Raw genomic sequence first — 22720 nt, 5'->3', positions numbered from 1 at the left:
ACAACTGACCGAGCAAACCCACTAAAAGGTGCATCAAGCTAAATCCAACGGAACCGTCACATTCATTCTGCCCTTCACAATAAATGCTTTAATATGTGGAGCATTAGAGTGCGAGTGAGAAGGACTTTACTCTGAAAGCAACCACCGGAAGAGGTGTCTTCTTTTAGCGTTAGCTTGATGCGTGTTTATGCGGGAGCGGGTCAGCTGAGTTCGCTGTTTCACTTATCGAAGTATTAGAGACTCGGCAGCCCGCCTGGGGGGTGTTTTCCTCCAAACCGACTTCCCCCCGACGACCGGGCACCGGGACGACTCATGGTAGCGACCCGGCGACGCGCTCACTCAGCCAGCCAGCGATCCACATGACAGCCCGAAGACTCCGGCTAGCGTTAGCATAGCAGCTAAACGAGCGAGACGCACTGGGAAGGGGTGAGTGTTTACTTTTGATTCTGATCACTGACACGCGCTTATTAGTGAATCTAACCCAACGTCTAAATATACGACCCATTCGTGGTTTTGTGTGACGGCGAATGTGTTCTCACCTTCGCTGCTAGCTGGGTTGCTAGCGAGGAAATGCTAACTAGACGTCGGTGGTCTGTGGATCATTCTACGTAAACTACGCGCCGCAAGCTCAGTCGTGACTATGCCGAATTGAAAAGTAGTTTACTATTGTATAAATGTCTTTAATGACATTTGGAAACGCACACACACACTTTAACAACACACACCTTAACGTCTGAACTGCCAGTGGGGCAATGGAAGTTCTTTTCTCATCGAAGATGAACAAGGATTTATCATGTTTTTCTTCCCATTCCACTGTTTATTGTTACGCAGCTGATATCGCGTGTGTGGTCCGTGATGGTGGTGATGTGGTGTCTCTTCAGGTGAACATGGCAGGTGGAATCACGGAGCGAGGAGAACCTTACTCGCCCTTTGTGAGTACCAGCTGCTGCTCCTCATCCTCATTTGTTAAAATGTTCAATATTCCACGTGACGCTGAAAAGTTTGAGCCTTTCTCTCTGATTACTTTTTGCTGTTTTAATCTTTACACTGTTGCCTTTTCTTCTTCAGTTACTTGCAATAAGAGCTTGTTATGTTCTAAACACTTTGCAAACTTGTGACAGAAAAGCCTTTTTCCTTTCTGTCTGTTCGTGTGTCTGACGAGTAAAGAGGAAACTAAACCGCTTACACGTCGTCCTTCGTGCTCGTCACGGTGCAGTTTGTGGACTCGAGTCCTCGCTGCTGACCTCAGCACTCAAATGTGCTTTTGATCCCCGGAAAGCTGAAGCTTTAAATCATTAAAGTGATTTTTACTCACAGATAAGATGAGCAGAGGTCTTGATTTGTGTCCGTGTGCTCCAGGTGGGGCTGGTCTACATGTTCAACCTGATCGTGGGAACCGGAGCGCTGACGATGCCCAAAGCCTTCGCCACGGCCGGCTGGGCGGTGAGCATCGCGCTCATCTCCTTTTTAGGCTTCATGAGGTCAGTTCGGTCGCACCCTTTGACCTTTTTCTACTTTACAGCATTTATTTATTACGTTAAGCACAGGCGACTCCTGTTTATGCTTTTATTATCTTTCCATAACGTATGAAAACCAAATCAAATGTGAATATATGAAATTAATACATTTAGCAGCAATTGATAAATAAGGAATTCCTTTGAGATCAATGAAAAGGTTATTTACCGCCAAGACAAATTCCTTGTATGTTTGGCATATTTTGGTAATAAATGTTTCCTGATTCCTGATTAATATGTTCTAAGATATGTAATTTAAAAAGCAGTTTATGTGTGTTAACATTTTTTTTTAACTGAAAAAATCTTTTCGAGTGTCAACATTTCTTCCCAGTTCTCCTTTGTTGCGGTTTCAAACGAGGCGGCGATCTTCATTTGAATGTTTATATATTTCATCCCTCGTCTCGTTCTTCCACCTCTCAGCTACATGACGACCACCTTCGTGATCGAGGCGATGGCGGCAGCCAACGCTCAGCTGCGCTGGAAGAGGAGGAAGCAGGAAGAGGTGAGAGCGCCGCCTGGAGGGAAGCGTGCGTGAGACTGTATTCAATTATATTCTGCGCGGTGAGTTGACGTCGTAAACATGTCTTAGTCTTCCATCACCCAGCAGCCGTCAGCCCAAGAAGGAAGGCGGAGCTAACGGAGCAGAATATCCTATATCCTCAGATATCAACGCTCATGTTCGTTAAAGTGAAGTCAAAGTGTTAAAGCTGCATTCTGCGTAGTGACCAGCAGGGGGCGACTCCTCTGCTCCCATAGACGTCTATGAGGAAATGACTCTACTTCTCTCTTGATTTATTCCCTCAGTAAACATTGTAAACATGAGTTTATGGTCTCAATCTCTAGTTTCAAGTCCTCTTCAATACAACATGATGTTCATTTAGTAGATTATGGTCCATTTAGAGTCAAACGGACCATAAAGCAGGGGATGCTTCAGGGCGGGGCTACATGCTGATTGACAGGTTTCTAATAGACCATAAAGCAGGGGATGCTTCAGGGCGGGGCTTGAGGCAGAATAATTCAACTCAAGTTATAATGATTATAATTATGAAATGAAGATCACTCGTCTGTAGTAATGTTAAAGATGCACGCTTTACTTCATCTGGAAACAGAAACTCTTTATTTTGTAGCTTTTACCTTTTTAAAACTATTTCATGTTAAAATCCTGAAGAGTATTCTGCTCTCCTTTAACAGGCAGCATACGTCTGACCGTTCGGGGACGGTTTTATCGTCCCATCGGCCTCCTTCACAAACCTTCCATCACTTTGACTTCAGACCTGTCGGCGCTCTGCTGCTGGTCCCCCCGCTGCACGAGTTATGACCCCCACCCAAACCCCCACCCAAACCCCCACAACATCGGGCCTTGATTCATCGATTCATTTTACCTCCCACTCAATGGAAGAAGTTTTACTGCTGAAAGCCTTTTTTTTAAATAATTTTATTATTTCTAACCGCTTGAGCAAAGCGCACACAAACACACACACACACATACCCACATACACACACACACACACGAGATCTGGAGGACAATAAAAAGTAGTTACTGTGTGGATGAAAGTGAAATATTTATTGAGTTGTTATTTCACTTGTCAGATGTTTCCCCTTAAGTAACTCTTCAAAGTTAATACAATAATAATATAAAGAGACTTCTAAGACAGAAATACGGAGGCTGCGATGCCTTTAGACTCTTCACTGGGACTTTTAAAGATGAATACAATGATAATCGGGTTGCGACAGCGTTTAATAAACTGATAGTTGCTCCTCTTGAAGTTGCGTGCGGTCATGTGATCGGATCTTTTGAGCGGCTTCCTCTTCTCTCGAGATGAAGACGAACCGCAGATTCCCGCTCTGGTTTACTTCCTGTGGTTTTGTCCCCGCAGGTCGAGGACACCGACTCCAGCTCGGAGTACTCGGACGATGACGCGGTGGTCCGGGGCCGGGCGGAGCCGGAGACCAAGCCCATCTTGTCTCACCGGGAGGGTCGTGAGTGTTTTACATGGGATCGTATAAAATAGAAATCAGAGAGGAACCACGAGTTGTCCGAACATCTGACGTCCTCGTGAGCATGTGTGTCTTTACATGCGTCCTCCGTGTTTCCGCAGAGAGGTCGGGGGGGCACGTGGACCACTTTGAGATCGTGGAGCGGGTGGAGATGGGTCAAATGGCCTCCATGTTCTTCAACAAAGGTAATGTTCTCGTGGCCTCAGGCGGCCGCTCGTAGTTCATTTAACATTTTGCTGTCTCGTCCTCACATGAAGGAAGGGCTCTAATTGGATGTAATTATAAATGGATAAATTGCCTTTGGGTGTAATTACCTGTTCAAGACTCTCATTAATGTCCCTACTGGGATTGGGGCGGGGGTGGGGGGCAGTTAGCCCCCCCCCCCCCCCTCCCATAAGGCCCTTGAACCTCGAGCTTCGTCTCTTTTGTCTTTTATTGGCCTGATCAAAGTGACTCACCAGGAACAGAAGGTCAAAGCTGTGACCTCATCATCTCTCCTGTTTGGCCACAAGGTGGAGCACTCGGCACACTTAGCCCCCACCCGTCCCCGTCCCCGTCCCCACCCACCTCCACCCATGTTGAGGTGCGCACACTCTTAAAGCTGCAGCGTGTCGCTCGACTGCGCTAAAGGTGCAAAAAAACCGACCTCCGCCGATCGATCGGCAATAAGGAGGCGAGTTTCTCCTCTTCATCATCTTCGTCCTCTCTTCTTCCCCCTCTGTGGGAAAGAGTCCGAACTCTTACTGACGAGCACACAGCGCGTCATTACGGGGTTTGACCTTTGACCTTTAGCTGAGCTTTCGCTCGTAAGAAATAAATGTGGAGTTTCGCTTTAGCTTTCATTCCGGAGCTCAATGTCCATTAAGATGTAGATAAATGTTGATAAGCGATAATAAAATAATCCTCAGTTTTCTATTTAAACAGTGTAAAAAAAAAAAAGAATAAGAAAATCTGAGTAATATAATAAATCTGCTGTAAGTATGAGCGCGTTTCATTTGTGGCCCCCTCCGGGCCTTCGTCTGGATTCGATTTGTTAAGTCATCGACATTCTGACACAAAGAAGTAAACGAGTAAAATGAGCGTCCTCCCCGCTCGGTATCGGAGGCACGTTCTCGGGACCTTCCAGGAGGTCAAAGCTGATTCCAGATGATTCAGATGACACATTCGTAATGCGCTCGTTTCCCTCTGATCACGCGCCGCTTTGTGTCTTCCAGTCGGCGTCAACATGTTCTACATCTGCATCATCGTGTACCTGTACGGGGACATGGCCATCTACGCCGCCGCCGTGCCCATCTCCCTGATGGAGGTGGCCTGGTAAGACATCCGGAACATCCGCCGCTGTGTCTTTGTCCCTTCGTCCCTTTCTGAGCGGGAGACGAAGACGATGGAGCTCGGCTGACCTCTGACCGGCGTCTTTCGGGCGCCTCCGGTCCGTCTTCCTTTCCCCCCCTGCGAGTCCTTCCAGCGGTGTGATGAAAGGATTGAACCTCGCGGGGAGTTGTAGGCGACAGGAAGTGGTCCCCCGCTGACGGCCCGTCTCTCCGTCTCTCGCTGTACCACTTAAGCTGCTGTGACGTCCTCAGGACACTTTGTCACTAGCGTGTTGGTGTTTGTTCTCGTGCAGTGGGAACCACTCCTGCAGCGCCGGAAGTGTGAAGTACAACGACACCGACCCGTGCTGGGGCTCCGTGACCAGGACGGACGCCTACCGGGTGTTTCTGGTGAGTCCCGGACGCGCCCCCCTTTGCCTGATGTACCTTTGACTTCCTCTCTACAGGTCCGTGACCTTCCCTCTGTCCTTAAGTCCTAAGTCCTAGGAGCCGTGTGCCGCTGCCGGGCTTTAAAACAACTTTATTGACCACTACGACTTTTAAACTTTTACCCATTGAGGCTTCTCTCCAGACGGCAAGATCCGGCTCAACGCGCCACTTGCTGCCGCTCGGCCTTCTGGGGCTTCAGCCGCTCTGTGAACACAGGACGCCCCCCCCTCCCCCCCCGGAGTGTGCGTCCTTGAAGCCTTAAGCGAGCCAGACCCTGATGGCTGGGCGACAGTGATCGATGTGCCCACCTCCTCCTCTGGCATTTCTCCTCCCGCCTCCCTTTCCCACACTCTCAGGCCTCAAATAATCTGCCCGTAAATTACCCCCCTCCCCTCTCCCCACCCCCCCACCCCTTAATGGGATGAGCTTCTCCCTCCCAAATTGAAATAACGCTGATATGAAACCTCCGCTCAGTTTGTTTGCTCTTGCAGATTTGTTTGGCGGAATAAGGAGGCGGGGAGGCGCAGACCTGACCCCCGACCTTCCAGTTAGGGTTAAGGGTCAGGGTTAGTGGGTAGAGGTTGAGGATTAAGGATTAAGGTTAGGGGTTAAGGGTCAGGGATTAGGGGTTAAGGGTTAGCTGCCGTTTTTCCTACTTTATTTCATTTTCGTCCCGTGACTTTCTTCTGGTCGACCTTTTCTTTAAATAAGTGAAAGGCGTCAATGAAACATTCAGCGCGGCCCGACGGCGTCCCACGCGGCCCAGAGACACCCAGTGATGAGTCTAAATAATTGACCTGCCCCCTCCCAGCATGCACCTGGGCTCCTTTGGCATTCAGGGCGAAGCAGTGGCCAAATTCGCTCGCGATAGAGTTAAAAAGAAAGAGATAAAGTTGAAGTCGTGTTCGTGACTTTAAAAGAGTAAGAAATAAATGTGGAGTTCGTAACCTTTTTCCGTCTCCTAATGTCTGAGTCACATTCGATTTAGCGAAAGAAAACCGGGAACCAAATTAACTGGAATATGAGTCGTATTCTGAGGTGATGGAGGGAAGCGTTGTGGCAAAATGAAGAACAGCCCTATTTGCTTTATTACATAAATGTCAAGAAAATGTAAAACGGGAAGACAGAAATCTGTTTATTGGTTTTAATCCCTCAGACGTCTGGAGACCTTGATTTAAACTCTCTGTCCTCCGTCGGGTTCAGTTTGCTTTGTGAGTCCTGCGTCGGGTACAATTTGAATTCTTTTTAAACAGTTGATTAATGTTCTTGCGGCGTGATGGAAGTGATGGGAAATCGATGCGGCGTGCGAGCTGAAAGGCGCGTTCGTGCCCACGCTGCTCGTCTTCATGCAGATGTTTCTCTGTGGCTCGGTGGAGCTCCGACGCGCCGATTGATTCATTAAGAGACTAATAAAGATTTATAGCCGGAGGGGCACCGGTGTCCTTGATGGCCTCCTGCCATCGTTCTACTGAGGAGCAACAAGCCGGACCAAGTTTAGCCTCCATGCTTTTATGATTCTCTATTCTGGTCAGAAATGCATCGTCGTCTCGTCCGATTAAGTGACTTCTGTGGCGTTTTAAAAAACCCGACTGCAGAGATATTTAATCTTTTCTTCAGGTTTAAGGTGGGATCTTGTATCATATATATATAATATATTTATATAAATATATAATATATATATATATATAATATATATATATATATTATATAAATATAAATATATTATATATATATATATATATATATATATTATATAAATATAAATATATTATATATATATATATACATATAATATAATCAGGGAGAGCCGCTTGTCTTTCTCCTGTTGCTCCTCGTGGTGACCTTGATCTCCCTCGCGGATGTGACATGAAGAAACGGTGTCTTCTGTTGTTAAACGCCGGCAGCCTTTTGTTTCCCTCTCGTCACGGTTTAAAATGTGGCGGCCGGTCCCACGCCGCGCTCTCCTTCCTCCAGTCGCCGTGTGCTTCCTTCCCCTCATTAGGAGGCCTGTCTTTAATCACGGGGAGGCGCGGCGGTCTCCGGGGCAACGCAGTGCGCCTAATTAACGGCGTTAGATGTGTTTCCAATGAGATGAAAGCGAGCTGGTCCAGAGATGTTCCTGATTCTCACACTGTATTTTCTCTCTTGACATTTTGATATTCTTATTGTTACTTTTCTATATCAACAGTCCAAAGCTTTTAAAAGTGCCAACATTTTAAAGTAAAGTGTTGTTGCCCCGTTTCCTTCGCGCTGGTTATTTAACGATGAGACAGGAAGTAGTCCTGAGGCCTGAATAAATAAATCAGATTCTATCAACTATTTGTTAAGAGACAAAGTAAACAAAGTCAACTTGTGATGTGCTGACGCTTCTGTGAGGTCGACTGTTGATGAACCCCGTTAACGACATTTAAAGGAAAGAGCAAATACTTAATAAAAGCATAAAATGGACTGAAAGACGTTATTGGACAAATGTGCTTCTTTATCCTACAGATGAAATGATCCAATGATCTAATCTAAAGAAGCCTGATCTAAAGCTTTCAAGGCTTAATGGTCTATCAGAGACCTGTCAATCAGCGTGTAGCCCCGCCCTAAAGCATCCCCTGCTTTATGGTCTATCAGAGACCTGTCAATCGGCGTGTAGCCCCGCCCTAAAGCTTTCAATGCTTAATGGTCTATCAGAGACCTGTCAATCAACGTGTAGCCCCGCCCTAAAGCATCCCCTGCTTTATGGTCTATCAGAGACCTGTCAATCGGCGTGTAGCCCCGCCCTAAAGCTTTCAATGCTTAATGGTCTATCAGAGACCTGTCAATCAGCGTGTAGCCCCGCCCTAAAGCATCCCCTGCTTTATGGTCTGTTTGACCCTAAATGAACATCAAGCTGCATTGAAGAAGACATGAAACTAGAGATTGAGAACATAAACTCATGTTTATGATGTTTACTGAGGGAATAAATCCAGATTGTGTCTCTGAACCTGGTATTTGTGTCACATGATCAGATGTAATATTGTGTGGATTGAGAACGCTTCATAATGAATGAATACAGCTTCTTCTTTATATCTCTTATAGCTTAGTTCCAAAATGGTATAATAGCCCCCCCCCCGTGGTCAGTGAATTAATTCACATGTTATTGCTATCATTGGAGTGTCGCCCCCCCCCAAGTCTTTGCACTGTAGTTCCTCCGTGTGGTGTGATTAGTGAAGGGGGGGGGTTTCTGGGGGGTTTCTGAGCGTTTTATTTTGTTTTTTTTGCTTCATTAAGTTGAAATATCATCCGGGGGTCTGAGCGATGAGTCTTACTTGGTTTGTGTGTCCCCCCCCCCCCCCCCCCGTTTAACAGCGCAGGAGACACATGGTTCATCGGGTTTAATCGGAATGCTTGATATGCTGGAGGAATGTGAGTAATCTCTTAATTCCTGTAGAACTTTCATCCGCACGTTGCAGGTCTTGATTAAAGTGAAATGAGGCGTGAAGCGTCGGGTCTCCAGTTATTGGATCCATCTGAGAAGCTTTGAGCGTTCGTGTGAGCCGCGTCTTTTAATCGCAGGAGGCCGATGAGTAGAATCAATCCAACCATCGTTTATCTCCTCAGACGTGTCGTCCATCGATCAGGGAAGTACGGCATGAACTCTTCTCCTCCTCTTCTCCAGTTTTATTTTCCTTTTCTTCTCCAAGCCGTAAAACAATCACCAATCTGCGATAATAGAAGAGAAAAGTGAGCGTGCGCCGGGCTCCACGCCGTCCGGGCGCCAATCTGTTCGGAATGGAGCTTAATTTGAGAGACAAATGGCGGGGGGTGCAGGGCCGAGGGGATTGGGATTATTGTGTGTGTGTGGGGGGGGATTATCCGTGTCCAGGCTGCACCACCGCATGGACCCACCAGGACCCTTATGACCCCCCCAGCGTGACCTCTGCTCGACCTCGTGGACTTTCACCATTAACCATCTCTGTAAAAGTCGCTCGCCAAACTGCGCGGGAGGACATCTGCGTCGATTAATCACTTAACGGGGGCGACGATCGGGGGGATAGAAGTAAAAAAACTCAACCCCCCCCTCCCTAAAAAAAAGAAACCGCTCACATATGTGGCGATTAAAGCTCCGGGTGACGCAATGCTCGCCTGCCGATGAAAGGCCTGCGAGTGATTGACAGCTGCCGCGCGGCGTTTACCGAGATCATTCGCCATATCTAAACCGCCGCTAATCTCCCCCTCCCCAAGTAGGACTCCTGCAGCAGCACCGCCGGGCGTTGGTATTTGTTTCTATGATTTATTCTTTTTGAAGGGCTTCTCTTCCCCGCGGGGGGGGGCGTGTGTGGCGTGCGCCACAACGAGAGCTCCTGTGATGCGTCGGCCCCGCCCCTTTTGGCTCAGACATCGCCGTGCGAAGCTGCCCCGCGCCTGTACGTGGTGTGGAAAGAATAGACGGCGTCCTCGTCAATAGCTTTTGTTTATGGAGACGTTTATCGAAGCGGCCTGAAACGTAAGCAGTTTCAAAGAAAAGAAGAAAAAAAGCGCACGAGGGAGATGAAATGAATAAATGCATCGAGCGCCGAGCGTCTGCTTCTGGACGCGTCGACATCTTAATCTAAACGCGTCCGCTTGGAATCATCTTCTCTTTTTTTTTTTTTTATCCTTGAGTGGTTCTTGGAGTGACCCTGTTTAAAATGTGGAGGAGGGACTTGGAGACCTGTCAATCACTGTCATCTGCTTCCTCTGATGAGAAGTTTACGCCCCCGTCGTCCACTTAATGGACCGTCCTGATCGTTTTAACCGTTAATGAGCGTTTTACACGCGTTTCAGGGCGACGGTGTTTGTTGTACCAGGCAGATCTATGTGATCATCTTGTTCCATATCCAATTCTTGTTAGTTTTATTACTTTAAGTGCCCTTTTTGCTTGTCGCTAAGCTAAAGCTAAGTAGCCCCACAGGCGATGACTACAAACTCCTGCAGTGTGGAAACACAGCACTGTGTGAGGACAAAACCAATGTACCGTGCACTCAAAACATTGGACAGACGCAGGCTAAGACGCGGCTAACTAGCGGCTAACTAGCAGCACCGGGTCTACCGAGAAGCAGGGGGGGCCGTGCAGCTGTCAATCAATCTTCAAAAGGAACTGTGTCAGAGAGTAAATCATTCCCCCGGACAAGATGATCACATTGCATCATTTCTCTTCACGTGCCTCTGACATCCACTCGAGCTTTATTGCTGAACATCGTACGGTGACCTTCTGTGACCCTCCGTGACCCTCCGTGACCCTCCGTGACCCTCCGTGACCTTCTGTGACCCTCTGTGATGTGAATGTCCATAATCCCAGAGGCTGCATGGAACTATGTGGTGTCCTTCATAACTATGATGTGACTGGACCCCCCCCATCCCCACTTCCTGTTCACTGGCTTTAAACATGACGCCCACAAACCAACAACACTTGGGACACTTTTAGGATCAAACGCCCCCCGGGGGGGGAAGCGCGGCGCCCTGCGGGGGAGGAGTCGCATCGCTCTGTGTTGCCATGGATCCCAGTGAGAAACCCTCAGATTAAGAGTGGCAGCCCCGGAGATCGCACGCCCCTCAAAGTGTCAGGCGAAGACGAGGAGGAGGAGGAAGACGAGGAGGAGGAGGAGGAGGAGGAGGAAGAGGAGGAGGAGGAGGAGGGGGCTGATGGAACTGGAGCTACAGTAGCCGAGCCCGTCTGATGAAGAGGAGGATCTGAGAGGCAATCAGCGGCTCGGCCCCCGAGGACTTGATGTTTGCACCGTGGATCGATTGCGCCGGTTTATCTCTCCACCAATCAGCGAGCGGCCTGATGGGATTTTTTTTGACAGCAGGCGTTTGAGAATCGCACGCCGGGGACGCAGCGACCGTTTGAGAGAACAGCGAGCGGCTTCTGTGACTCTAAAGTACTCGTGAATGTAAAACCCCCCCATTAATAAATGAACAACTACCAACAAACGATAATCCGCACATGGTTTCACAGTTTGTCAAAGGTTTCTATTGATGAGCGTGTTTCCTGTGGTGGTTTTACTGGTTTTGCTGGAGAGGAAAGGACGGCTGATGCTCTGGAATGAATGAATGAATAATTGAAGCCTTTCTTTGAAGTAATAAACTTGTGTGTGTGTCTCGTCCTGCAGACCGTCTTCACGCTTCTCCTCGGGCCGTTCACCTTCTTCAGCGCCCAGAAGACCAAATACCTCCAGATTCTCACCTCCCTGATGCGCTGGATCGGTGAGAACATCATTTCATCTACAAGCCGAGATACTTAGAACCAAGGAAATCGCTCACGATCGTTTACAGATTTACGAGATTACAGAAGTAAATAAATCAGCTGGAATCAATAAATAAATATGCACCGGCGTCCAATAGAGGCCGAACTCATCGAGCGCGATATTAAGAGAGAAAAGAAGTTAAACTGCAGTATAATAATTATAAACATAGTGATATTATGATAGAATTGTAATATTGCAGATGATTTGTTAATATGGTCTTTTCGGTTCTCTTTGCCTCAACGTATATTCCCATTTTATTTTATTACCTCTGATTGGGACGCGTCCCGTCCTCTTGTCTTCATGTGACGCTCCGCTCGCCGTCCACGGACCAGCTGCTTCTTCACTGCAGATAAACGCCGCGTCCTCTGTGAGCAATGAGGAGTTGGACCTCCTGCGGAGAGGACGGGGTCGATGGCTCCGTCTTTTAATGGATCCTCCGTCTTTGTTTTTTTTAAAGAAAACATTTGAGGGTTAAAACGGCGAATTTGTGGTCCTCTAAGCGTTAATCTGACAACATATTTCCACCTGAACACATGATTACGTTACATTTTTCCCGTTTTCTCTGAGCAGCTTTCACTTCCTTGTGAGGAAAGGAGTCACTTCCTGTTTCCTAAGTGAGACGAATGAGTCCTTCTGCCTCCAATTAGCATGAGAGGAAACGATGTTCTGCTTTGCTGCATCTTAATCTTTGCTGAACTCGCTAAAAAGGGGCTTAAACTAATGCGCTCCTGATCTAAAGCACCGCGCTCGTCTCCCCCGTCTCCCCCCTCAGAATCCTGAAGTCGTGGGACTTTTTGCTCTAAAACATCTGGGCGCAGCTGCAACATCTGGAGTCATTTGATGATTAATTTCAAAGAGAGAACTTCTGAGGAACGCTAGTTCAAAGAACTGGACATCGTCGTCTTCGCCGCGATCCAAACTGCTGCCTTGGTTTTCTCCACCGGCTTCTTCTTGGTTCCAGAGGGACAGTCTGACCCTGATGACCCGCTGTGCACACCTCATAACGCCCCCGCAGACCACCTGGAGAGTCACGTCTGTGTGTGTGGAAGTCGCTGGTGGCTTTATTCATTGATCATAGACTTTATTGCCCCGTGCATCCACACTGCTGCTTTTCATCAAGGACACATTTGTCCCGTATTTTCCTCCACGACTTTGTTCCCTCGTTTGTGGAGATCTCCTTCCATGAATCAGAGGCCATCCGGCGTCCTCATAGTCCGCCAATGACGGCTTGTACAAGCGCTCATATTTAAAAGCTCTTCAATCTGATCCGTTCTCTCGTAAACGTTCTTCCTTTTAATAACGGCCGTATTGTGCTGTGAAAACGGAGACGTGAGACTCCGTAAAGGACGCAGTCAGCAGACCAATCACAGCCTGCAGGAGGCTTCACTCCTGGTTTCACGGGGGCTGATTGAGGGGGCGGCGGCGTCCCGGGTCACATGACCTGTCGTCGCGCTCCGACGTCTCCTCCAGGAATCTGTTGGAGACGTGGAGGCCGACGGTGCCTGTGGAAGTCGTACGAGTAAATCTTGATTGACGGAAAAGACGAGTTGGTGCAAAACGGAGGTTTCTGTACAATAGCAGAACATACGTGACGTTTTTTCTCTCCATCCACCCGATTGAAAGTCATCACGATCACTGAGACGTTATTTACGTTGGATATAAATTGTTGCAGCATCGAGGGGGGGGGGGGGTTTAACTACAGTACACAGTGGCCGAGGTCACCACAACAAAAACAATCCATCTTGTCAACATGAATCTCGTTCACTTCTTTGTTCTGCTCTTTTTCCTTTGAGACGAAACCGAATAAACCAAAATGTTTCTGCATTTAACAACAAAAGTACATAGAAAAGGTGTCTTGAAATGTCTTTTTAAAATCCACACAACGTTTTTTTGAGAAAGTGTTTGACCTCGTAGAATAAATTGTGATTAATTTCGATTCCTTATGATTCAATTTATTCAGCTTTGCATTTTATTTGCAGTTCATTTTTCTTACCGCCCATAAAGCCGCCTCATCGACATGATTGATGGGGTGGGATCGTTATTGTCTCTCACATTGTTCTTAACCCCCCCCCCCCCCCCCCCCTCCAGCCTTCACCATGATGATCGTCCTGGCTCTCCTCCGCATCGGCAAAGGCGCCGGCGAGGGCCGCCCGCCGGTGGCCTCCCTCTCCGGCGTGCCCAACCTGTTCGGGGTGTGCGTGTACTCCTTCATGTGCCAGCACTCGCTGCCCTCCCTGGTGACCCCCATCTCGGACAAGCGGCGGGTGGGGGCGCTGGTGCTGGCGGACTACGTCCTGATCCTGGGCTTCTACGTCCTGCTGTCCTTCACCGCCATCTTCTGCTTCGACAGCTCGCTGCTGCACGACATGTACACGCTCAACTTCACCGACAACTGCCACGTGCTGGACATCCCGCCGCTGCGCTACTTCCTGGGCCTCTTCCCGGTCTTCACCATCAGCACCAACTTCCCCATCATCGCCGTCACGCTGCGCAACAACTGGAAGACCCTGTTCCACCGGGACGGGGGCACCTACCCGTGGGTGGTGGACCGGGTGGTCTTCCCGCTCATCACCCTGGTGCCCCCCATCGTGGTGGCCTTCTGCACACACAACCTGGAGTCCCTGGTGGGCATCACGGGGTCCTACGCCGGCACGGGGATCCAGTACGTGGTGCCGGCCTGCCTGGTGCTCTGCTCCCGGCGCCACCTGGAGCCCGTGGCGGGCCGGGGCGCCGCCAACAAGCACCGCTCGCCCTTCGGCCACGCCTTCTGGGTGTGGTTTGTGCTGCTGTGGGCCGCCTCCTGCCTCATGTTCGTCACGGCCAACATCATCCTGACCGACGTCCAGAAATAGGAGATCCGAGGACTTAAATGGATGAATGAGGGGAACGTGTAAGTGTTCTCGCCGCCTCTTCAGGGGACGTTTCTTGCAAATGTTACGTTTAATTAAGAGTAATATATCTTAATTTGTCAAAAGGGACCAAAGGGGAGTTTTTGTTCCATGCGGAAAGAAGAAAAAGCTGGAAAAGAAAGTCACTCCCAACGATGAGACAGAAAAGCTATTTTTATCAAAAGGACTTTTCAAGGATTTGCAAAAAAATCCTCGAGCGGGCGTAACGTCATCTGGTATGTTGGACATTTAAAGTTCTGATGTTGGCGAAGTGGTTTGACGCCTCCTGAACTTCAGGGTCAGATGTTGAGCAGTGAAACGGGTCGATAATGAAACATCGGCATACTTCTTAAAGGGCCAGCGTGTGTAATCTGCTGATTTCGGATTATTCCCGTTTTTGTTTTATACCCACATACAGAGCCGGCCGCCATGTTTCTACTGCAACCGTTTGTGTGGGCGGAGCCGCTGCCCGTGTGGGCGGGGCCACTGTCCCTGCATGCAGAGGTCCATAAAAGTTTATTATCACGCCTCATTTCCATGTTTACCGTCACGCTTTTTGTGCCGTTGAGAATCTAGATGATTATTGTTCAGTCGGAGTGAATTATTACGTGTTGATTCTGTGGAATCGGCCTCCAGTCAAAGTCATCCAGTCAAATCTGCACGTGAAACATTTCAAATGACAATCAGCTTTTGTCTTTTATCTTTTTCATTTTAAAGTTTGCTGTATCTTCACATGTTTTTGTTTACAATAATTTGTCCTTTTTGATTCTATCATTTATTTGGATGTTTACAGCTTTAATGGATTCTGATTTATATTATTCACAAAGAAAATAAAAGGTTTACGTTCATCCGAAACTTGCTAAAAGTGTGTGTGTGTGTGTGTGTGTGTGTGTGTGTGTGTGTGTGTGTGTGAGAATCAAATCTTTGATATTGTTTTCTTCACCAGGTACTTATTTAGACACTTTTAATAATACAACTCAATCAAGTCAATACAATCGTTTTTCACGACATCAGCAAACATTTCTTCGCTTTTATCTAAACTTCAAAGCATTAAATTAATATTTGGTACACTCGCGGTGGATGGAGAATAATTGCATTTTGTAAGATTGACAGTCGATATAATGGATGTGGAAATTCTACAGACGGAGAACAAAACGCAGTTTTCATCCTGCAGAATGAGCTTCAGAGGAGAAGATCTCTGCTGTTCAGGTGTGAAAGGCCTCAGGAGGTGAAGCAGGGAGGCTCCTGTGACGGAGCAGACTGCAATTAAACGCCGTGTGGATTCATTAAGCCAAATTTAGTTTCCATTTCCAATTATAGCTGCCCCCCCCCCATAAAGAAGGCAGAGGGGGAATTACATTACTGAAGATTGAAATTCAGTTTGATAATAAAACAAATAAGGAATATGGTGTCAATAAAAAAACTACTCCGGTGCTTCAGGGAAGATCGACGTGAACCGAGTGAAGGAAATAAAAAATAAAAAGGGGGGAATCACCTGCAGGTACCGTGGGTGAGGGGGGAGGGTGGAGGGGGGAGGCAGCAATATGAGCATGTGATTCATGGAGAAGAAGATTCATGCACTCAGTTCAGTCAGCAGGAGGACCAGAATCACCACCATCCATCGTCCACGGTGGACTGGTCTCTGCTGAGGACCCTGGTCTGTCCACGGTGGACTGGTCTCTGCTGAGGACCCTGGTCTGTCCACAGTGGACTGGTCTCTACTGGAGGACCCTGGTCTGTCCACGGTGGACTGGTCTCTACTCGAGGACCCTGGTCTGTCCACGGTGGACTGGTCGCTACTGGAGGACCCGGGTCTGTCCACGGTGGACTGGTCTCTACTGGAGGACCCTGGTCTGTCCACGGTGGACTGGTCTCTACTGGAGGACCTGGGTCTGTCCACGGTGGACTGGTCGCTACTGGAGGACCTGGGTCTGTCCGCGGTGAACTGGTCTCTGCTGGAAGACCTTGGTCTGTCCACAGTGAACTGGTCTCTGCTGGAGGACCTGGGTCTGTCCACGGTGGACTGGTCGCTACTGGAGGACCTGGGTCTGTCCACGGTGAACTGGTCTCTGCTGGAGGACCTGGGTCTGTCCACGGTGGACTGGTCTCTACTGGAGGACCTGGGTCTGTCCACGGTGGACTGGTCTCTACTGAGGACCTTGGTCTGTCCACAATGAACTGGTCTCTGCTGGAAGACCTTGGTCTGTCCACAGTGAACTGGTCTCTGCTGGAGGACCTGGGTCTGTCCACGGTGGACTGGTCTCTGCTGGAGGACCCTGGTCTGTCCACGGTGGACTGGTCTCTGCTGATCTTGATTCAGGACCAGTCAAACCACAGACGGCAGGATGTTTGTCCCCGGATGAAAGAAAAAGAGACGCGTTAAAAGCAGCGACCTTCCTCCTCCGCCGGCTCGCCATCATCGCTCACGTTTAACAGTTTAATATTTCCTCTGCCGGCGGTTTGAGGCTCATTAGCATCCAGGTGAAGCCTCGTCGCTCCATGACAGATGGCTTCCTCTTCATTTCACAGCGACGCTTCCCTCTGTTTTAATGACCTCCTCCCTCCTGCTCCATTCAACACGAGCAGCTCAGAGGAGACATCAACACGAGAGTTCACCACTTCATCACTACATTAAGAGGAGCACTCACTGTGAAACACACCTCGCCATTAAATAGTAACGTTTGGTGAGTTTAGGAGAAAGTAGTAAAGAGGTAAAAGGACGTTTGATCTCATCTGAAGATCAGAATCACGGTAAATGACAAAAGGTGAGTTGCCGATTCCCGAGGAGACCAAGATGGAGACATCTGATGGACTGTGTGACTCCTCTTTGTATTCTGACTGGAAGCCCTCTCTGGCACGCCCCCCGGAGGACTTTCCGTCATTGTGTGATTTATGGTTGAATTGAACGCGCACACGATAACGTTGCCGTTTGCATTCAGGGGGCGAAGGCGTCGACCTCAGCGGCCGACGTCCTCCGTCTCACATCAGCCTGAGGAGCTCTGAGCGCTTCACCCTTTGTCTGATGTTCATCTCTTTGGATGCCGAGAGAGGACAGGACCTCCAGCCAGAAGATGAGTGGAGGAAGAACAGCTGTTGGTTTAGTGATTTGAACACAAATGAAGGAGACCTGATGGTGTTCAGAGTGTCCTCCAGAGTCTCAGTGTGAGGAGGAACCACTGAGAGTCCTCCATCTGGTCAACAGACTCCGAGGCCAGGGAGGTGATCTCCTGCATGAAGATGTGCTCCTCCACCAGACGGCTGCGGAGATGTTCTGGAATACTGATTCGTTGGAAGTCACCGAGCACCAGGAGACGAATGAGGGCCAGAAGCCTCAGAGAGGACTGACAGTTCTGCTTCGTTCCTTCAAAAAAAAGTTAATTCTATTCAAATGGAATGAAGTAGAGTTCTATCGGGGCTCTTTCATAAATAACATTTCAGTTCCATTCCCACTCTGACAAAAATAACTGGAGGGAGGACACCAATAATTTATGTAAATCTTTGGGTTCTAAGTATTGCCTTATCGGCGCCTCCGGGGCAAATATCTGGATCATTTTATAGTCACTTGAGGCTCTTTTGGGCGGCGGCGGGGGTGTTACACAGTCTGCTCTTTAACGAATAAAGAATCCTGAAGGACACTTTCTTCTGGTTCCAAACTTAACCAGCTGCTGTGGTCCATGATGTAGATGACCTCACGCATGATGTCATCACGTGTGATGTCATCCACATGAACATGAACATCCCACTGCGGCTGTTTCGCCGTCATCACTCTCCAGGGTTTAAACCGCTGTCACTTTCACCAATTTGCATTCCGACTGCGAGGAGGTCACATCGCCCCCCCCCCCCCCTCCTCCTTCGCCCCCCCCCCCCCCCCCCCCCCCCACACTGTCCTGCCACATCAATCCAACCGTTGTCACGTAATCCCCAGTCGAGCGCCTGGAAAACCTGCAGCACCTTCGACCTTCACGTTGCAGAGAGACAGAAGCTCCGGTTTGATTCTGTGTGCAGAGATGGTTTAATATCCATGTGTGTATATATATATATATATATATATATATATATATATATACACATGTGTATATACACATGTGTATATTATACATATATATATATATATATACACATGTGTATATTATACATATATATATATATATATACACATGTGTATATACACATGTGTATATTATACATATATATATATATATATACACATGTGTATATTATACATATATATATATATATATACACATGTGTATATTATACATATATATATGCTATAGCCCCGTAGAAGGCGTCATTTTAACTCCTTTTTATGGAGTTTGATCTGTATCAAGTCATCAATCTCTCTTGTCATGAATTGTTTTTTATATTAAAAAGTGCAATATTTCCCCCAAGAAATACAGTTGATAATAAGAATAAACTTAACTTAAGAAAATACGCAACTGCGGTCCAGAAAATTGAGTTAAAAAGTATTTGTTCATTTGGAACAGGTGGAAGTCAAAGAACAAAAACCATTTAACGTATTTAATCGGATCAGTTATGTTTTTCTCCTCCAGAGTGACACAAAATGTGTCAAATGTGTTAAAAATAAACTTAATCCTGAAGGATCCACTTGACCCTCTTAAATAAATTACAATTTCTCAAAAGATAAAATAAATAACAGGCATTTGAAGGTGTTGAGGAAAAAGAAGTGAAATCTTTAAAAAGCATTTCCTGCAGCCAATTATTTCACGGCTTCTCTTTTGGAATAAATAAAGCGGGTGGACGTCTCGTGCATAATGAGCCAGCAGCGCAGTGATGATTGGCAGTCGCCCCCGGGACCGACTTTAAATATTAAACCATTAACTTTGTTCACCTCGCCACAGGTCCGCTGCAGGTGTGGCACCGACCTTCACCTCGGAGAAGCTTCCCGGGCGACGACGAGAATCCAGAACTTTATTTCACGGGCGATTAGCAACTTGCCGGCGCTCTTGTTGGACGATTATTGACGAAGAAATTCACTGCGGGCGGATTCAGTCACCATTTATGGGAGAAAAAACGCAAAGTGAATGTTTGGAAGAGACCTTTTCCCGCCTGTACGGAGCGCCAGAGGCTTCGACGATGGATCGGATGGATCTTCTCCGTTTCAGCAGATATCTAGACGGGTTTGTAGTCGTCGAGTCCCAATTGGCCCCCAACGCTCGACCTGCTGCCGCGCCTCTGGAGTGTTAATGTGTCCCCACCACCTTTCATCTGGAGGCATCTCCCCCCCCCGGTCCTCCTCCTCCATCGTGTCCACACGGCGTCTGCAGAGAGACAAGCTGGAGACGTTGGTCAGGCTGTTCAATGGGTCTGAAACCTTCGTTCCTCCATCGCGGATCCCTGAGGAACACAAAGAGCCCGTCGCCAAGAACCAGTGTTCACGTCTGAAAGGAGCTCATGACGTCCACATGATACCTCCTCTGGGGGGGTTGTCATTCTTACAACCCCCCCAGAGGAGGTAATTTAACGTGCGTCGTGGTGAGAAAGGTGCGAATCTAATATTCAAGAAGCTTCGTTTCACTGGAGGAGCTGAAGTCGGGCCGACCGCCCCCCCACCCTGCCCCCTCGCTCCCCCTCGCTGCCTTGCCCTTGGTGCGGGTCAGTCCTGCCAAAGCTGGTGTGTGTGCTACAAATTGATAGCAGACTTTGGACGCCATATCTAATTAGTCTCCGGGTGTCGTCGTGTGCTCCCCCCCCCCCCCCCCCCCCCCCCCCTTCCCTCCGCCGCCATCCCCTCCCATGCGACTTTGGCCCATCAACGTCAACCTTCGCCTCTAATTTGTTCTCACCCGGATCGCGTCGTCATAAAGGCGTCTGATGGCGCCCGCTGCTGCTCAAGGTGATCGCAGGTGTTCATGGGAGGAGACTTCATGGGTTACTTTATTAAAATAGCAGAACTTTATTTTAGTATGTACATTATAAGGAAATCTGAGCTATTTAGTTTTAACATAGAAGTCTGTGAGAAAATGACTCTACTTCTCTCTTGATTTATTCCCTAAACATTGTAAACACGAGTTTATGGTCTCTAGTTTCTTCAACACATGATGTTCATTTAGTGAATTATGGTCCATTTAGAGTCAAACAAACAATAAAACGCTGTTTATTGACCCACATTTACTTACACATTTAGTCCACTTTTGCCCCCCCACACTGAAAACGTCGCTCCGGCCTTCAGCGATTCCCTCTGCTCGGGTTCTGTGGAGGCGACCAGCGATCAGGTGTTTTTACCTCCAGAGAGAACGAGGGAAGGTTTTCGCTTTAATCCCCAATAAAGCGCCGGTCGTGGGAAGCAGCTGCGTGTTGGGTTGGGCGGGGGTGATGGGGGGGCGATGGTGGGGCGATGGTGGGGGTGATGGGAGGGTGGGGGGCAGAGAGACGTGTGGGAACAGCTTTCACATTGTGAATGCAGCGCCGAGCATCGCACACAGGTTAGCGCCCGTCGCTAGCTGGTGTAGCTTCACCTGCCTGCAGAATCTTTGTTCCAGGTGGAAGAACCGAGCTCCACAGAATGTGTGACGATGACAGACGGAATAAAAACAGACAGATTAACACGAGTGAGTTAAAACGTTCAAGAAGCAGAATGAGTTTACTCAACAGCACAAGACTCTATTGTCAAAAACTGAGATTTAAATGATGAGTGAAACTTGCTGAAACGGAATATAATGTCCTCAGAAGACGTTCTGACGAACCGCTCGTGTTTCTGCGAGGAAATGAAAGTCGCCTCCGGCTCACTGCACTCACGTCATTTCGCACTTTCTGAATAAAGAAATAGCATTGATTTTTTTTAAATACTGAACGTAAATAACTGTAACGGTTGTGTTGGCTGCACAGGTCGATGAGAACGCTCCACCGCAATATATTGATAATGTAATCAATATTTATCTGTCCTGGTGATTAAGACTCGGGGCCAAGCAGCACTTGGCTCCCGTTTGAATTAATAGAAAGTGTGAACTCTGATGTTAATAGATGAGGCCGAGGGACTTAAACTCCAGAGGGCAATTACACAATACGGCCGAGCTCCAACCGCTGCAGAGAAATAGGTCAGAGTTATTATTGGATGCTTGTTGATGTGAGAAATACTTCCCTTAAAGGAGGTTTTTCAGAGTGATCAAATCACAAACAACTGAGAGAGACACACAAGTGAGGAGACACAACATGGAATTCTTCACATGAAGTTTCTTGGTTTGAGACGTGAGACGTGGACATAAAAGGACCTGTGAGCTCCTTGCAGTCAGATCAATAGTTCTGATTAGAGACGTTGGTGAGTCCTGTTTCCTAAACGTAGCTGAGCTTCCTCTGCAAACTATTTCTGAAAATACTTTCTGCAAGAAACACGAGCAGCTGAACTCGTCAACGTGAGACGCATAAGGAATAAATGTGCGCTTTGTGAAGTGAAAGTGTGAGGGCACGTGGACTTACGTTGTGCCGATACTCAACGGGACGAATGCTTTGTGACAAAAGCTGCTCGTGAAGGTGACGGGAAACACGACGTAGCCGAGGTCGATGTTTGCCTCCGGAAATGTCAGAAAAGACTCAAAGGTCAATCGGGTTCAAAGCGCCGGAGTTAACAAGCAATCGGAAGACGGATCACAGCGGGGTTCCTCTCCCTTTGGTCCTTGAGGAGGTGATTGTGAGCAGGCAGGAGAACCGGGGGCCAATTTCCCGGACTGAGACTTTTAACTAGTTTACCCGAATGAGACACTGAGCGGAAAACGAGACCCAGTGAACTGTTGAATAAAATGTAATGAAGTGTACTCCGCTTATACGACATGTCTGACTTTGTCCTCCACCAAAATAACACGTCTCAGCTGCTGAATAAAAATACCACGAGGTTAAATCATTAACCGCAAATTAATCACACAAAATAGGAACACAAGTTAACACAATCCAGGGGGGGTCACAGCGAGATAATGCCAACATATACTCTGTTAAACTTGGGACTTTGAGCCTCAACCAATCCGTATATTTCCTGACTTTTTTAAAAGAAAATTGTTTTTCAAAACATTTTTCATGTTTTTCCCAAAAAATATTTCTCGACCCCCCAAAACCTTTTTTTACCTTATATTTTTGGCTTCATTTTGGATGGAAATTTTCATCCTAACATATTTTTTTTACATTTTTGACCTGTTTTTTGAAGCTTTTTTTCAAAATATTTCTTTGACCTAATACTTTCCTTTTTTAAAACGTTTTTGGACCTAATATTTGTTTACTTATATTTGTAAACATTTTTCCTTTTGACTTCATTTTCCATGACACTTTTCGACATCACATACTGTATGTGGACT

At 47.7% G+C, this 22720-nt stretch overlaps 1 protein-coding gene across 4 annotated transcripts; it reads left to right on the top strand.

The window, feature by feature from the left end:
• Positions 1-58: 58 nt before the first annotated feature.
• Positions 59-15272, top strand: slc38a12 (solute carrier family 38 member 12). 4 transcript variants are annotated; one of them, XM_078084183.1, is made up of 11 exons: positions 59-426; positions 882-932; positions 1360-1481; positions 1935-2016; positions 3392-3494; positions 3614-3697; positions 4727-4826; positions 5137-5233; positions 11395-11488; positions 13618-14419; positions 14505-15272. In XM_078084183.1, the coding sequence occupies exons 2-10, from the start codon at positions 888-890 to the stop codon at positions 14379-14381; spliced, it is 1491 nt and encodes a 496-aa protein (XP_077940309.1). In that variant the 5' UTR covers positions 59-426; positions 882-887; the 3' UTR covers positions 14382-14419; positions 14505-15272. The 4 variants fall into 4 exon arrangements, with proteins under 4 accessions (XP_077940309.1, XP_077940308.1, XP_077940311.1 ...); XM_078084185.1 differs by having other exon boundaries at positions 121-426; positions 3392-3491; XM_078084182.1 differs by having other exon boundaries at positions 117-426; positions 13618-15272.
• Positions 15273-22720: the final 7448 nt, after the last annotated feature.

The sequence above is a fragment of the Gasterosteus aculeatus genome, chromosome 11, assembly GCF_964276395.1.
Source record: "Gasterosteus aculeatus chromosome 11, fGasAcu3.hap1.1, whole genome shotgun sequence".
In the NCBI taxonomy this organism is placed as follows: Eukaryota; Metazoa; Chordata; class Actinopteri; order Perciformes; family Gasterosteidae; genus Gasterosteus; species Gasterosteus aculeatus.
This window is presented reverse-complemented; position numbering and strand designations above follow the sequence as displayed.

What these genes read in the sequence shown, in the direction of transcription:
- slc38a12 (XM_078084183.1), top strand. Translation starts at nt 888, where the DNA reads ATGGCAGGTGGAATCACGGAGCGAGGAGAACCTTACTCGCCCTTT. An exon ending in TCCTTTTTAGGCTTCATGAG is followed by an intron (nt 1,482 to 1,934) that starts GTCAGTTCGGTC and finishes TCCACCTCTCAG; the next exon opens with CTACATGACGACCACCTTCG. An exon ending in TCCCTGATGGAGGTGGCCTG is followed by an intron (nt 4,827 to 5,136) that starts GTAAGACATCCG and finishes GTTCTCGTGCAG; the next exon opens with TGGGAACCACTCCTGCAGCG.